Source organism: Aethalodelphis obliquidens, unplaced genomic scaffold (assembly GCF_003676395.1).
Source record: "Aethalodelphis obliquidens isolate GAN/ISIS:26980383/991018 unplaced genomic scaffold, ASM367639v1 scaffold13, whole genome shotgun sequence".
Taxonomy (NCBI): domain Eukaryota; kingdom Metazoa; phylum Chordata; class Mammalia; order Artiodactyla; family Delphinidae; genus Aethalodelphis; species Aethalodelphis obliquidens.
Genome location: NW_020837957.1, coordinates 14,999,480 through 15,015,588, shown reverse-complemented (window position 1 = coordinate 15,015,588; position 16,109 = coordinate 14,999,480). Strand labels below are relative to the sequence as shown.

The 16,109-nt window shown below is 41.9% G+C and overlaps 1 protein-coding gene across 1 annotated transcript in view; it reads right to left on the bottom strand.

Annotated features, from left to right (window-relative positions):
• GIPC2 (GIPC PDZ domain containing family member 2) overlaps positions 1–16,109 on the bottom strand; it is an 85,046-nt gene that overhangs the window by 14,433 nt on the left and 54,504 nt on the right. Inside the window, exons 4-5 of the mRNA XM_027114152.1 lie at positions 10,264–10,370; positions 4,813–4,894 (exon numbers count right to left, since the gene is read on the bottom strand). Coding sequence (XP_026969953.1) covers positions 4,813–4,894; positions 10,264–10,370 — 189 coding nt within the window. The remainder of the gene's footprint in view (positions 1–4,812; positions 4,895–10,263; positions 10,371–16,109) is intronic.

The following is a 16,109-nucleotide window of genomic DNA, read 5'->3' as shown; positions in this document are numbered from 1 at the left end:
AACTCCTAAGTTGGTATCATCAGAAAATAGTGTAGTCCTGTATACAATTTACACAATGGCCTTAAATATTCATGAAGAAACTTACATGACACAACTTTCCTTTAAGTTAGGTCAATCCCATCTAGGGTCTTACAGGACTCAAAATCTTCCAGAAACCATTTTCCCCATTGGGTAACATTCCAAGGCAAGCCACGTTGGCTGGCATTGGGTTGGTTGTGAAATAGTTCACAACTTTACAACCAAATGAAGCACTATCCCCTTCAGGGTTACTTCTACATAAACCCATTTGAATTGTTTTCCATTTTCAAATGGTAAATACATCCCAATCCTTTTTTGAGGATAGTGTTTTGGGTTTTAGTCATTTTATTGCCATATTACTTTTTAAGTTTTCTAACAAAAACATATTAACTCGAATATAACGTGATATCAATGTAATTTGCATTAAGACAACATTTCTGAAAGCTAAGAAATGCTTGGAACACAAACAAGTAAATATATTCATTTGTCTGTTGAATCAGTGTCATATTTGTGAGTCATATTTCATGCTAATCAGATCTGAATAATGAGAGAAATTCCTAATTCAACAATGGTTCACATTCTCAAAATAATTACTTTCCTTAAACTTTACCTCCCTAGGTGACTAATCACGTTGCTAATCATGTATAATAATAATGATTTTTATGCCATTGGAGGAATTTGATTAATTAACTTTATAAAGGGATTACTAGTTAATTTACAAGGAATTTATGAGGAATGTTTAGTGCTCTGAATTTGTCAGAGTGAAAGAAAATTGATCTTTAAAGAACTTTATTGGGCTTCCCTGTTGTCACAGTGGTTAAGAATCTGCCTGTGACTGATTCACTTTGTTATAAAGCAGAAACTAACACACCATTGTAAAGCAATTATACCCCAATAAAGATGTTAAAAAAAAAAAAAAAAAAGAATCTTCCTGCCAATGCAGGGCACATGGGTTCGAGCCCTGGTCCAGGAAGATCCCACATGCCGTGAAGCAACGAAGTCCATGTGCCACAACTACTGAGCCTGCGCTCTAGAGCCCACGAGCCACAACTACTGAAGCCCGCGTGCCACAACTACTGAAGCCTGCACGCCTAGAGCCTGTGCCCAGCAACGACAGAAGCCATCGCAATGAGAAGCCTGTGCACCGCAATGAAGAGTAACACCCCACTCGCCACAACTAGAAAAAAGCTGCGCGCAGCAACAAAGACCCAACACAGCCAAAAATTTAATTAAATAAATCTATAAAAAAAGAACTCTCTTAATTCATTTATAATTACTTGTACCATTGCCCAGCACTCTTCCCTGTATATCTGTATATTTTAATAACAAAAGATTTATTATTAAATATGATTTATTTAATTATGCCCAATTTATACTTAAGTAGCTATAAGACCTATGCCCAAAATTAAGTTCTAAAATTAAGCACTGCTTTAAGTTCTCACCTTTGAAAAGTATGATTCTCCTAAAGCTCAAGATCCAGCAACTGATACCCTAGTTCCTGAATCTTATATTTATACAGTATACAATTTTAAAACTTCTCAATTGAATAGAGATATTTCATATTACTTTCCTAACAAATACTACCTGAGTTTAAGAGCACTACCATCTCTAAATCCCCTTTACTCTCATTTGCAAGTTCATTTGCATAACTGCCACAGGCCCACATCATTTATGCAAATCTCTTTATTTTTCCAAATACAAACAGGTTGGGAGAAACATTTAAAACACTTGCTTTCTATAGGATCATCTCAGCTTTAACTTCCTGTCGTGTGTAGCAAGGATCTATTATATGCAAATTTTATATTTCTCTTAAAGGAGCTAGAAAAGAGTATCACTTTTTTCAATTACAGACATCATCTGCACAGCCAACATAAACATTTTATTTTTAAAGTTCAGATAGGCTAGAAAAAAATAAGAATAAACTCTGTAAGGAAAAAGGAAAATGAGTAGAAGTAGAAAAGGAAGAATGAGTTTTAAATACTTCTAGCTAATGTAAAGTAAAATACTTTCCCTGGTAGCAAGTAAATAAAATAGTCCCAGTCTTTGACTTTAAAAAATTTATTAAGTACCTGATACAAATTCACCCATGCCCACACACAGATGCATGCAGGCACACACCCCACCACTAGCATGCTCATTCACTCTTTCCCCACCCAGCATCCACCTGCCCTTCTTAAGGGAACAGTTATCATCTTGCTTCTACACTGGAGGGACCAGGCCCTGCACAATCTCAGCCCTTGTATTTCAGAGTCACTCTCTGTTGCATAGGTAGAGCATCTGACCCAGACCTAACCACCTCCCTGGCCTCTGTGACTAGTTCACTTGAGACAATCAGAGACGATCCTGAACATTTTGTTTGAATGACTTGGAAAAGGCCCTCCCTCTCTCCCACCGTGCTTGCCACCAAGAAGATGTAGAGGGTGGAGCCATGGCTGTCATTTGGGTTCTATGAGGGAGGGCCTGAAGCTGCCAGGGGATACCATGGAGATCTGAAATGAAGCCAGAATTGAGAGAAGAGAAACCACATCCTGATGACAGCATGAGAACGCCACTTCTAACCATTTTTGAAGCCAAGATCTACCTCTGGAATTTTCAGCTATAAGAACCAGAACATTTCCCTGGCTGAACATTCCCTTAAGCCAGTTGGAATTAGATTTATTGAGTTTTGTTTTGTTTCATTTGTTATTTGCAATTGATAGAGTCTTAACTGAGAGATCAAGATACTGACATCCTAATGATGACATAAGAAATACACAGAGAGCTTCCCTGGTGGTGCAGTGGTTAAGAATCCACCTGCTAATGCAGGGGACATGGGTTCAAGCCCTGGTCCGGGAAGATCCCACATGCTGTGGAGCAACTAAGCCCGTGTGCCACAACTACTGAGTCTGTGCTCTAGAGGCCATGAGCCACAACTACTGAAGCCCGCACACCTAGAGCCCATGCTCCACAACAAGAGAAGCCACCACAATGAGACACCTGCACACTGCAACAAAGAGCAGCCCTGCTCACTGCAACTAGAGAAGCCCGTATGCAGCAACGAAGACCCATCACAGCCAAAAATAAAATAAATAATTTTTTTAAAAAATAAAATAAACAAATACACAGAAATTCAACTGCTCAAATGCCCTTGTTCGTCACATGCCAAGTGTGTCTGCTTTCTTCATATTTGATTCATTGTTCACAAGGTTTCAGTATTCTTATTAAATGGGGCACAACTTTAATACTGTAATAAATACACAGTCCATTAAATCTGATGTATTAAATACTTTTCATATGTATCATTTACTAAATTTTTTATATATATTTTAATATATGTATATATTATGAAATCATCACCACAGTAAGTCTAGTTAACATTTATCATCATATATATTTTTTAAATCCATAAAACTGCTTATGTAGGAAATATTATTTATAGGTTAAAAACTGAAGTTTAAAACAGCCTATACAACTCAATACCAAAAAAACAAACAACCCAATCAAAAAATGGGCAGAAAACCTAAATAGGCATTTCTCCAAAGAAGACATACAGATGGTCAACAGGCACATGAAGAGATGCTCAACATCACTAATTATTAGAGAAATGTAAATCAAAATTACAATGAGTTATCACCTCACATCAGTCAGAATGGCCATCATCAAAAAGTCTACAAATAATAGGGGACTTCCTTGGCAGTCCAGCGGTTAAGACTCTGTGCTCCCAGTGCAAGGGGCATGGTTTCAATCCCTGGGCAGAAAACTAAGATTCCACATGCTGCAGAGCACAGCCAAAAAAAGTCTACAAATAATAAGTGCTGGAGAGGGTGTGGAGAAAAGGGAACCCTCCTACATTGTTGGTGGGAATGTAAATTGGTGCAGCCACTTGGAAAACAGTGTGGAGGTTCCTTAAAAAACTAAATATAGAGCTACCATATGATCCTGCAATCCCACTACGGGGCATATACTAGAAAATATGAAAACTCTAATTCAAAAAGATACATGCACACCAATGTTCATAGCAGCACTATTTACAATAGCCAAACATGGAAGCAATGTCAGTGTCCATTGGCAGATGAATGGACAAAGAAAATGTGATAGATATAGATATATTACTACTCAGCCATAAAAAAAGAATGAAATATTGCCATTTGCAACAACATGGGTGGAAAAATATGATATCACTTATATGTAGAATCTAAAAAATAATACAAATGAACTAATTTACAAAACAGAAACAGACTCACAGACATAGAAAACAAACTTACAGTTACCAAAGGGAAAAAGGAGGGGAGGGATAAATTAGGAGTTTGGGATTAATAGATACACACTACTATACATAAAATAGATAAACAACAAGGATTTACTATATAGCACAGGGAACTATATTCAATATCTTATAATAACCTATAATGGAAAAGAATCTGAAAATATATATATATATATATATATATATATATATATATATAAAAAACTAAATCACTTTGCTGTACACCTGAAACTAACACAATATTGTAAATCAACTATACTTCAATTTAAAAAAATAAAAAAAATAAACTTTTCCCTTAAAAAAAAAAAAAAAAAAACCCTGAAGTTTAGGAAAGTTGACTTGGCTTTGAGGCCTCACAACTAATAAGGGGTAAGGGCCAGGTGTTCTTTTCATTTTTATTTATCTTTATTTTCATTATGCTTTTCATCACTACACAGATACTGTTTATCTTGAAAAACATAAGTGACAATAAATGCAAGCAAGACACAAATAAGCATTAAGTTCCATCAAATTAAGACATAAGACTTTTTTAAATAGTATGATCTTACCTAAATCGATATCTCGAATTCCCATGTACAATTCAAGAAGATCATCAACCTTTCCAATCGACTTTGCTTTGGTTTCAGAGGGCTTTATCAAAGAAAAGAGAAATAAAATCATATTTTTATGTATAATCTCTTGAATGTCGAGCCATACATAGGGGGAAATCTGATGTGGAGCCAGTTCCTGGTTGTGTACTTCAGCTAATTTGAATGGAAATATATCTAGAATGTGCACTGCAACGCAATACAAATCAATATAGTAAATATTTTTGGTGTTTGTGTTAAGTATTATAGATTCAAAGAAGAAAAGCAAGAACAGTCTCCAAGCGGCTAGCTGTCTAGAAGGGAGACAGATGTGAAAATAAATAGCTATTTAACAATAATAAGGACAATTTCTAAAGGACGTCAGAGGCAAAGAGACATCACAGGGGAAGTAAATTTAAATCTCTAAGTGTCCAGGAAGACTTCAGAAAGGTGACTTAAGAAGTGTGTTTTCAAAATGAACTGGCGTCAGATAAGCAGAAGCAGGCACCGAAAGTAGAAGGCAATATATACACAAAGTCTATGTGAGGTTGCAGAGTCTGATAAAAGCGTACAGTGGGTTAAAGGACTGCAAGAAGTCCCATGAGACGGGAATCGTAGCGCCAGACATGACTAGATCTTAAGGAGTCCTGTATGCCTTGAATAGGGGTTTGGTCTTTATCATGCAGGCCACATGCATTAACAGCTCACCCCAAGAGTAAAACACTCTGAACACATACCCCTATTATTTATTTTTTATTAATTTTATTGAACAGAAGTCCCCCCTCATCTGTAGTCTTGCTTTCCTCAGTTTCAGTTTCCTCAGTCAATTGAGGTCCAAAAATATTATATGGAAAATTCCAGAAATAAACAGTTCACAAGTTTTACATTGTGTGCCATTCTGAGTAGTATGATAAAATCTCACACCACCTGCTCCATCCCAGAATCCCCAACCACAGACATCACCTGCTCCTGAGATCCAACCTTCACCATCATCATGGCTAGATGATCCAGGATCACCCAAGCAGATGATCCTCCTTCTGACTTAGAGTCAGAAGGTCAGTGGTAGCCTCACACTATGTCACAATGCCTATGTCATTTACCTCACTCCATCCCATCACACTGGCATTTTATCATCTCACATCATCACAAGAAGGGCAAGTACAGTAAAATAAGACATTTGGAGAGATCACGTTCACACAACTTTTATTACAGTGTATTTTATAATAGTTCTATTTTACTATTAGTTATTATCATCTTTTACTGTGCCCAATTTATAAGTTAAACTTTATCATAGGTATGTATGTATAGGAAAAAACATAGTACATATAAGGTTCAGTACTATCCACATCACACATTCACACATCCACTGGGGGTTTTGGAACGTGTCCACTGTGGATAAGAGGGGACTACTGTATGCAATTTTTATCAATTACACACGTGTTACCACATTAATGTATTGAGTATGTTATAAAAATAGAAATTTTATAAGATGATGAAATAATATTTTTAAATAATTGTTGTTTTATGTATTAATGGTACCAAAATATTTTTGTTCTTCCTACAAGTTTCTATGAAAAACATGATTGGATATATTTTATTATTCTTTTAAAATCTTGGTTTAATATTTGGTGAAGTCTGGTTCTGTTTAGTTTATTTCAATACTTGGTTTTAAATGGCTTCATAGCTGAAATAAAATTTGCCCAAAGATGTTAAACACTCAACTACGGGTACAAATGTTGAATTAAAGACTACACTGCAGGGCTTCCCTGGTGGCACAGTGGTTGAGAGTCCGCCTGCCGATGCAGGGCACACGGGTTCGTGCCCTGGTCCGAAAAAATCCCACAGGCCGCGGAGCGGCTGGGCCAGTGAGCCGTGGCCGCTGGGCCTGCACGTCCGGAGCCTGTGCTCCGCGACGGGAGGAGCCCCAGTGGTGGCAGGCCCGCGTACCGCAAAAAAAAAAAAAAAATGGCTACCAAGATCTTACTATTCTAAATAGCTCTTGATCTCATCACTCCCTCTTCCATTCACATTCTGATTGCCTGTGTTCAGTCCTGACTTTTTTTAACTGAGATATAATTGACATATAACATTATCTTAGTTTCAGGTGTACAACATAAAGATTTGATATGTGTATACACTGTATGGAAAATCATCACCACAATAAGTCTAGTTAACATCCATAACCACACATAGTTATTTTTTTTCCTTGTGATGAGAACTTTTAAGATCTAGTCTCTTAGCAACTTTCAAATATATAATACAGTATTATAAACTATAGTCACCATGCTGTGCCGTCTATCCTCAGGACTTGTTTATAAGTGAAAGTTTGTACCTTGACCCTCTTCACCCACCCACCCCCAACCCGCTGCCTTTGGCAACAACCAATCTGCTCCATTTCTGTATGAGGTGGGGTTTTTTTGGGGGGGGGGGAGGGGAGAGGAGCATATAACTGAGGTCATCCAATATTTGTCTTTCTCTGTCTGACTTATTTCACTTAGCTTAATACCCTCAAGGTCCATCCATGTTGTTACAAATGGCAGGATTTTCTTCTTTTTTATGGCTAAATAATACTCCCCTCGTCTTTTCTTATTTGCAGAAGTCTCCTAATTGGTCTCCCTGCCTGAAATCTTCAGGCTCGGGACTTCCCTGGTGGCACAGTGGTTAAGAATCCGCCTGCCAATGCAGGGGACATGGGTTCAAGCCCTGGTCCGGGAAGATCCCACATGTCGCAGAGCAACCAAGCCCATGCGCCACAACTACTGAGCCTGAGCCCTAGAGCCCACGCGCCACAACTACCGAAGCCCACGCACCACAACTACTGAAGCCCGTGCGCCTAGAGCCAGTGCTCCACAGCAAGAGAAGCCACCACAGTGAGAAGCCTGCGCACCGCCATGAAAAGTAGCCCCTGCTCGCCACAACTAGAGACAGCCCGCACACAGCAATGAAGACTCAATGCAGCCAAAAATAAAATAAAAATTAAAAAAAAAAAAGACAAATCTTCACGCTCTCAAATCCACCCTGCTCAATATCCCATCCCCCAGAACCAAGGGGTTTTTCTAAAACACAAAACTGATTTGCTGTTCCCCTTGCAATTTTTAAATAGCCCCCCCGCTCCATTATCCACAGGCCCTTCACGCCCTGACCCAGGCCTCTACCTCCAGCGTCATCACCCACCACCAGGTACTTGCAGCACACTCCAGTCCCGTGGACATTTCCATTTCATGCGTAGAACACTCTTCACCCCATCTTTGACCAACTCAACCATTTCTTCTGGAGGGAACTCTCCCTGATTTCCCTTTCCCAATCCCTGACTGTAGCTGATCAGCCAGCCCCTCCTTTATGACATTAACCTTGCCCTTCTGATTTGTAATAGCTTCTTTTCCTGCCTCTCTCCTTTTAAAGGAAAAACAACATCTTTATCCATCTTTGTATCACCAGCACCTGGACTGTACCTGTCTCAACAAACACATAGTGAATAAATTGTGAGGTTTGCAGGTGGAGTATAGTTCAGTTTTCAGAAATTGTGCTAGATAATGAGGGGCTGATTTGCTTCAAATCTGTAAATCCTTTGGTGTTTCAAATTAAATGGTAGGTCATTTGTATCAAATTTAATATTAGCACCAAACTAGTTTTTTTTCCCCTTTATTACGAGCTATTTTAATTGCCCTATTTAATGAAGCAGGCTATGCAAATAGGAAGGGAGTTTTAGATGTTTTTCTTGGAATGAATCTTTCCCACCTCCTCAGGCAGATCTGCAGTTATTCTTTTTCATTCCAGCACCTTCTATATAGCAGCTGCTCATAAATAAACAGATAGGTATTACCCATTTTAACTGTTAGAAGAGGGCGCTCCTCCTGAAGTGACATGGAGTTTTTCCTGCCGACCCCACTTCCTTTGCAAACAGTTTGAAGGTCTGTCCTTTTCTCCTCCACTTTAAAGAACACTTGGCATCCCCTAGCTCCTTCCCACTGTCCTTCCATCCTCTTACAGATTCCTTTCTTCCACTGAGGTTTGTTCATTTGTTCAACAATAAACATTTACTGGACTTCAGCAATATGTCTGGCAGTGTGCTGGGCATTGGAAAAATAAAGACTCAGAACAACCAGATGTCACTGCCCTGGGTTTTTTCACAAATCTTGTCATATCTCACTTTCAAAATGCTTTCAGCTCTCCCAGGCCTCTCTGTTGTCACTTGCCTCCAGATCAATCTTTTCATTCACCCAGGACCAAGGCACTCGACTCGGAGTCTTCCCCTGGATTCTCCAAAACAGACAACATCCTGGGTGACTCCAACATTCAAGAGGACAACCCTGGCCTCGTGGTTCCTTGAGGGTCTGCTCCAACCAACCACACCCATGACTGACCCTGACATCGTCCCCCAAAAGCTCTGGATCCTATGAAAACAGCCTCCTAACCATTCATCTGTCTCACTCTCTTGCTCTTCAAACAGCTGGGAGCCCTAGGACGGTAGGCGCACACAGACATGCCTTCCCCCCCGACCCAGCCCCCCCACCCCACGCCAAGGAGCTCCAGAGCCTCAGAGGTCTGCCTGACCTCCCCAAAGGAGGGCTTCATCACCGCTGTCTTCCTGCTGTGAGCGGACCTGCCACTTGTAACTTTGAATCCTTACCACTGCCACCCTCTTCTTCCACCCTCCTTCCCTCCATGTGTCTCTTCTCCTCGTGTTTTTCACTCAAATACTGACATTTACATAGACACAGTCAATCAGCAAAACCCTTCCTCCAGTCAAGCGTAAGTGAATCACTCACTAATTCATTAAATTCAAAGATCTGAGCTCTTCTGAAGTGTCAGGCACTGTTCTGGGTGCTGGGAATACAGCTGTGAACAGGACATGTGAGAACAAGACATGGGACTGAGAGGAGACAAGGATATAAGTCCCACTGGGTTCAGCGCCTTAAAAAAAATGAAGGGCAAGGAAGATTGGGCAGGGGGCAGGGTGGTGGGACCTGCTATTATACCAGCTGCTCAGAGGTTAAACAGGGTAGGATGTGGACAGAAACTCAAGGCGGCAAGGGAGTGAGCAGTGCCCGTAAATGGGCAGCGCATCCAGCTAGAGGTAACAGCTCATACAAAGGTCCTGAGGCAGGGATGTATCTGGAGTGCTTGCGGACAGAGAGGAGACTCGAGTAGCTGAAGCAGAGGGAGCCCGGAGGAGAGGGGTGGAGATGAGAGCAGAGAAGAGACGCAGAGTCAGATCGTGTTGGTCACTCTGAGGACTTTAGCTTTTACTCCGAGTGACGTGGGAAGCCACTGGAGGATTTTGAACAGATTGTTCCATCACATCTGAGTTTCGAAAGGATAACTCTGGCTGCTGAGTGAGTAGAGGGAAAGAGGGCCTTTATTTCCAGCTCTGACAAACACGAACGTCCATCCATTTCCAAGACATATAGGGATTAAATGAACATAACATACCACTTCTTCCACAGTGGCAGGACCTTTTGATCTCAGGCGAAGTGTCTCCCTTCCAGTACCAATCCTTCCTGTTGATGACTTTCCAGCTTTTGACCTGGGCTCCATGTCTATAAACATACAATGGATGGGGAAACGTACATATATTAAGAATTCCAACCAGTTGCTATAAAAGCTAATGAGTTTCCATCACAAATTTCTGTACAGTTATTGAAGAGATTTGATAAAAGCTATGCCTTCTGATAAAATTTCCCAAAACAAAATAAATTCACCTGTCATCCATTATTCTCATATGAGAGTCTCTGTGAGGTCTGCCTACAACAAGAAAAGGAAATACGTGAAATGTGCTGATCGGAAAGACTGGAAGTTATAAGGAATAAAAAATAAAACAGTCGGTTTTATTGTAAGAGTAAAGAGGTATATGTGGCAGGAAAGCAGAGGTAGGTGTGTAGCTGGACTTCATTAAGGTCATAAAGAAGGGAAGGAGTCATGTCTTGATAGAAGACAGAGATGGAGGCACTATTATTGGAGGACCTACCTTCTGCTGTATGCTTTCAATACAAAATCCCATTTAATTCTTGGGCCAACCTATGAGGCAAGTTAGAGCCGTCATTTTACAGAAAAGGAAACTGAACTCAGTAAGGATCAGAGCTGGTATTCAAATCCAGGCCTTGTGACCCCAAAGTCTCAACAACACTTCACCACCACACCTCTTGGAAGCACAAGGGATAAATTCAGAGGTAACGGACCTCAAGAGGCTGGGAACAGGTTCCGAGGAAGGAGTTCCCCTCACAAGGCAGACGACAACAGAGAGCAAGAATCCACGAGAAGCCGCTCCTTCCCTTCGCTGGTTTTCTACGTGTGTGTTTTGGTTTGGTTTTGGTTTTCCAGCATACCAAGAGTCACCCCCACTCCCAGACAGTAACACAAATGAGTGGAAGGGTAGGGTGGGAACTGAGGATATCTCCCAGGACGTACCCTATCAAGGCCACTCCAGTAACTGCTCTGTGAGAAGGTAGGCCCTGCACAGCCAGATCTTCTACTGGTTTTCAAAGCAGATGAACACTCAGTTTTGTGCCAACCTCCTGATTTTTAACTTTTGGCAACTAAATCAAACTTTTAAAAACAACATCATGTGCTCCGCAACAAGAGAAGCCACCACGATGAGAAGACTGCGTGCCGCAACGAAGAGTAGTCCCTGCTCGCCGCAACTAGAGAAAGCCCGGGCACAGCGAGGATGACCAAACACAGCCAAAAATAAATTAATAATAAATTAAAGATACAAACAACGTAATGGCAAAAATAAAAAATTTGTGGATCAGATTCTAATCATAGGCCACCGATTTATAACTTCTGCAGGTATCCTGAGTCCTCTTGACTGAGGACTCTGGCAGCAGTTTGGGGCATGGATGGAGGTGGGTGTGAGGAGACGCAGCACCAAGGCTGGGAGATAACTGAGCTGCAATGCGGAGTCACAGGGCAGGCCGCAGTGTACGAGCAGGTGGTGAGGTCCATACAAAGCTCTCAAAACGTGGACGTCAAGTGGCCTGCACAAACACATCCTTCCTTAGAATCTAGGATAATTCCCACCTTCAGCAAGTCCTGTTTCACTACTGGGGATCTATTCCAAGGTGACTAAGGATTTCACATGTTAATTTTAACCTGCATTTGAGGACAGAGCCACCAAAACATAAAACACATAAGTTTTCCTCTGAGAGTGAAATTATTCAAAATAATCATGCAATAAATAGGGTAGTTCCCCTAAGCCAGAACCTCTCAATGGTGGCTGACAGTGCTCATGTTGACCACGGTGACCAGAGAGATGCTCAGGAGACCAGAGCTGTGTCAGCACGTCTGCAGCATTTGCCTTGCCAGTCACACTGTGTCCCGTCTGAGGGAAGAACAGATTAACAGGAGATGCTCACTCAGCACAGGGTTTCCAAAAGAATGCCCAACGAAAAAGATGAGGCCAGTCTGTCACCAGCACTGTCCAGGATTCTATACTACCCAGTTTGGAGTCATGTACAGACCTACAGTGGTCAAGACAGCCTCACCTTAATGATGCTAACCTCCAAGATAAACAACCTTACACCCGCCCTCCCCCTATCACACACGCTACCCACCGCGATTTCACGAAGCAACCTGCTCTGTATAATTTGTCTTCCAATATAAATTTTCTACAGGGTGGCAAATGAAGCACTCAGCTAACACATGTCTTTGGTTTACAACTACATATACATTTCTAACTGTAAAGTAATACACTGGCATTCTGACTTAACAACGAGTCTTTTGTAAGTTTGGTAAGCAAGATATAACCCTGGAAAATTGCACAAGTTCTGGATACACTGAAGAAATTAAAGGTTCCTGGGATGTACGAAGCTAAGGACCCAGACTCTGGAACGTGGGAACTTCACGGAGGGAATGTCATCCAGGTTTGAGAAGTCGGCCAGCTGCCCTAGATGATGTCTCTGCTTACCTGGCTCTTACCTGCAACACCAGTAGCTAAAAGGGAAAATGAAATGTAGAACAGAAGTTTTTTTACTTGGTTTTTTTTTTTAATTTTTAATTCATTTATATTTTTAATTCATTAATTAATTTATTTTTGGCTGTGTTAGGTCTTCGTTGCTGCACACAGGCTTTCTCTAGTTGTGGTGTGCATGCTTCTCATTGTGGTGGCTTCTCTTGTTGTGGAGCACGGGCTCTAGGCACGCGGGCTTCAGTAGTTGTGACGCGCGGGCTTCAGTAGTTGTGACGCGTGGGCTTCAGTAGTTGTGGTGTGTGGGCTCTAGAGCGCAGGCTCAGTAGTTGTGGTGCAGGGGCTTAGTTGCTCCGCGGCATGTGGGATCTTCCTGGACCAGGGCTCGAACCCGTGTCCCCTGCATTGGCAGGCAGATTCTTAACCACTGCGCCACCAGGGAAGCCTCTAGGCTTTATTTTTTAAGCAGTTTTAAGTTCATAACAAATTGAGAAGACAGAGCTCTCCCATACATCTCTTGCTTCCACATATGCATCACCTCCCCCATGATCAATACCCCTCACCACAGGGCTACATTCGTTATAATCAATGAACCTACATGGACACATCATATCACCTAAAGTTCATAGTTATGTTAGGGTTCACTCCTCGTGTTGTACATTCTGTGGGTTTGGAAGAATGAATAATGACATGTATCCACCATCAGAGTATCATTCAGAGTAGTTTCATTGCCCTAAAAATCCTCTGTGCTCTGCTTGTGCACCCCAGATTTTTTTTTTAATCATTACATGCTTGTCATCTTCTCCTCAAAAGTGTTATCTCAAAACTAACCACTTGGTGGCACCAAAACAAAAGTTAAAATTTCACTTCTGGCTTAGACCAGCCTCCAGAAAGGCAGTTCTTGTGGCTAAAGAAATAGAAGCCATGTTTCTCCACAATCCTGATTCAGGGAAGTAAATCAACCGGTTTATACATGAAAACAGGCAGGATGGCCCTGTTCAGCCTCAGAGGGAAAAAAATGTTTTGCTTTTTTAATGCTTGCAAAGGTTGCTAGTCTGGCCTACTTTTAGGGTGCTGGCCGGTCTAAGCTTGTCGAACCAACCAGGCCAAGCCCTAGATCAGTCACTTCACTTCTCATGAACAGGTTTTCATGAGGCCTCTCTTGGGGCTGAATGATGAGAGGGATGCAGTTCACACAGGAGATGCTGGTAATCGGCCTGCAGCTCGAAGGATTCACTAGACTCAGGGCTCCCCTCCTGTGTCACTTAGGGCACAGGACACTCAGAGCTCAGGGGTACACAGCTGCTCCCACAGCTGAGTGGGATGTCACCAAGAAGCAGTCGCCTTAGTTCCAAACCCTTTTGTGGCAACTGTATTTGTTACTCTAATTACATAATTGAATTTAAAACTACATGAGCTGATGAAATAAGTGTGAAACACAGAGTTATTATTGCTAGGAAAACTAGGTTAACTGCTTTGGAAAGACTCCATAAGGGCGAGTTGCAAAAAAAAAAAAAAAAAAGGTGTGGGCAAAATGATGCTAGGAGATTAGGAAAAATATCTTTAAACATCCAGCATTTCACATATCTGGCTTTTAGATATCAAACAGAAACCATAGATGTGCGTTCAGGTTCTGATTACTAATGCAAGACTTCATAGAACTCCAATTTGTGTCCTCTACTCAAAGAGCTTTTTACATCTAAAGAGTTGTAAAAGAACGCATATTTATATGTTTTAAAATAAAATGTTTATATCCACTTGTGTCATTCTTTATGATACCATTTTAACTGGCATTTTCAATAAACAGACCAACCCCCAGTCCCTGCTACAACCTGAAGGTCAGGGGAGAGATGGGGAAATGGAGAAGACAGCAAGATGTCTGTCTCTAGTCCCACCCTGAGCCCCAGGGCAGGGGAAGAAGAGCACTGACAGCGGCCAAGGCCCTGTCTTCAGGTGGAACACATGCAAGTGGTTTAGATCCCCAACGGACACAGGGTGACAGTGAGAAGGGTAGGCATTCTCCTGCTTCTGCACAGAACAAGATCTTGTTCTGGTCCCACAAGGGCCTGAGTTGGCCTGGAGTACAATTCATAGCAGGGGCAGAGCCATGATTTCCGTGAGAGGGGGGCACATATGGACACCTCTGTGCCCAGCAAGAGATAGACTTCAGAATCAGAGAACTTGAGTTAAAACCCAGCTCCACCATTTACAAATTGTGAGAGCTTAAGGAATAAGTTCTTATCTGAACAAGAACACTACTGAAACCAAGTGAGGCCCTGTGGGACTCCCAAGCACAGAGGCTCTTTTGTCCCGTTTCTTGTGGGCAAGGCTCCAGCCTCTATGACCTTCCCTGAGTTCCAAAGGGCAGATTCCAACAGTTGTTAATCAAGGGAGAAGCATCCATGAAACCACCTGAGGCAAGATTAAAGGGACCAGAGAAGCTCATCAAGATTAGCCGACCACCTGAGCTGAGATTAAGGGCGTGCAGGCCCTGCTCAACCCTAATCTTGTCACAGACCCTCACCTTTGAACCACTGTTATAAAACCCTCATCAAATCCTCCCAGGTTGGGACACATAGTTTTTCAAGGCAGAAGCCTGGTGTGTCTCCCTTTGCCTGGCAAAGTAATAAAGCTATCCTTTTCTACTTCACCCAGAACTCTGTCTCCAAGATTTGATTCGCACCCGTGTACAGATCTCTCGGTAACACTACCTACATAGGATGTTGTCTTAAGCATTCAAATGGCTGCCGTATGAAAGGTGCTTTGCCCAGTGGTCTGGCTCATACACAGAGAGCTGCTACTGCTGTTGGACTTGCTTCTGCTGACACGGTCCACACTGGACAGACAGCCATCTGCTCGTCCCATGCTCTCCCCAACAAAACCATTTGCACTGGTTTTCCCAGGATGAGAAACATGCAGAAGTCTCTCTTCAAATGTTCAGAAAACTGTCACTTCAAATACAAAGGTCTCCTTTTTATTCTACCTTCTATAGAACTGTGATTTTTTTCCCCCTTCCATTTACAGGGGAGTAGAAACAACAGATGACCCATTACCCTACTCAGATTCGCCAAAGTGGCTGAGTTTAAGCCCAGCTCCTCGGGGGGATGGGGGCACTCAGCAGTGGGGGCCCTCCAGTGTCCATCTCATTGGACCTCTGACCCCCATTCAAAACGTCCTGTTAGAGTTACATGACACCGTGTGGGCAAGAAGGCAGACACATCAACACTCCAACCTGGAAACTTAGAGTCCCCTCCCCTAACCACCCATGTAGGTGAACTAAGCTACTTCACCAAATTCACTAATCCATTTCTATAATTTCCATCTCTGGAGTTCGACAGCATCAAAAATGGTGGCCATATGGCAACTCAGGCAG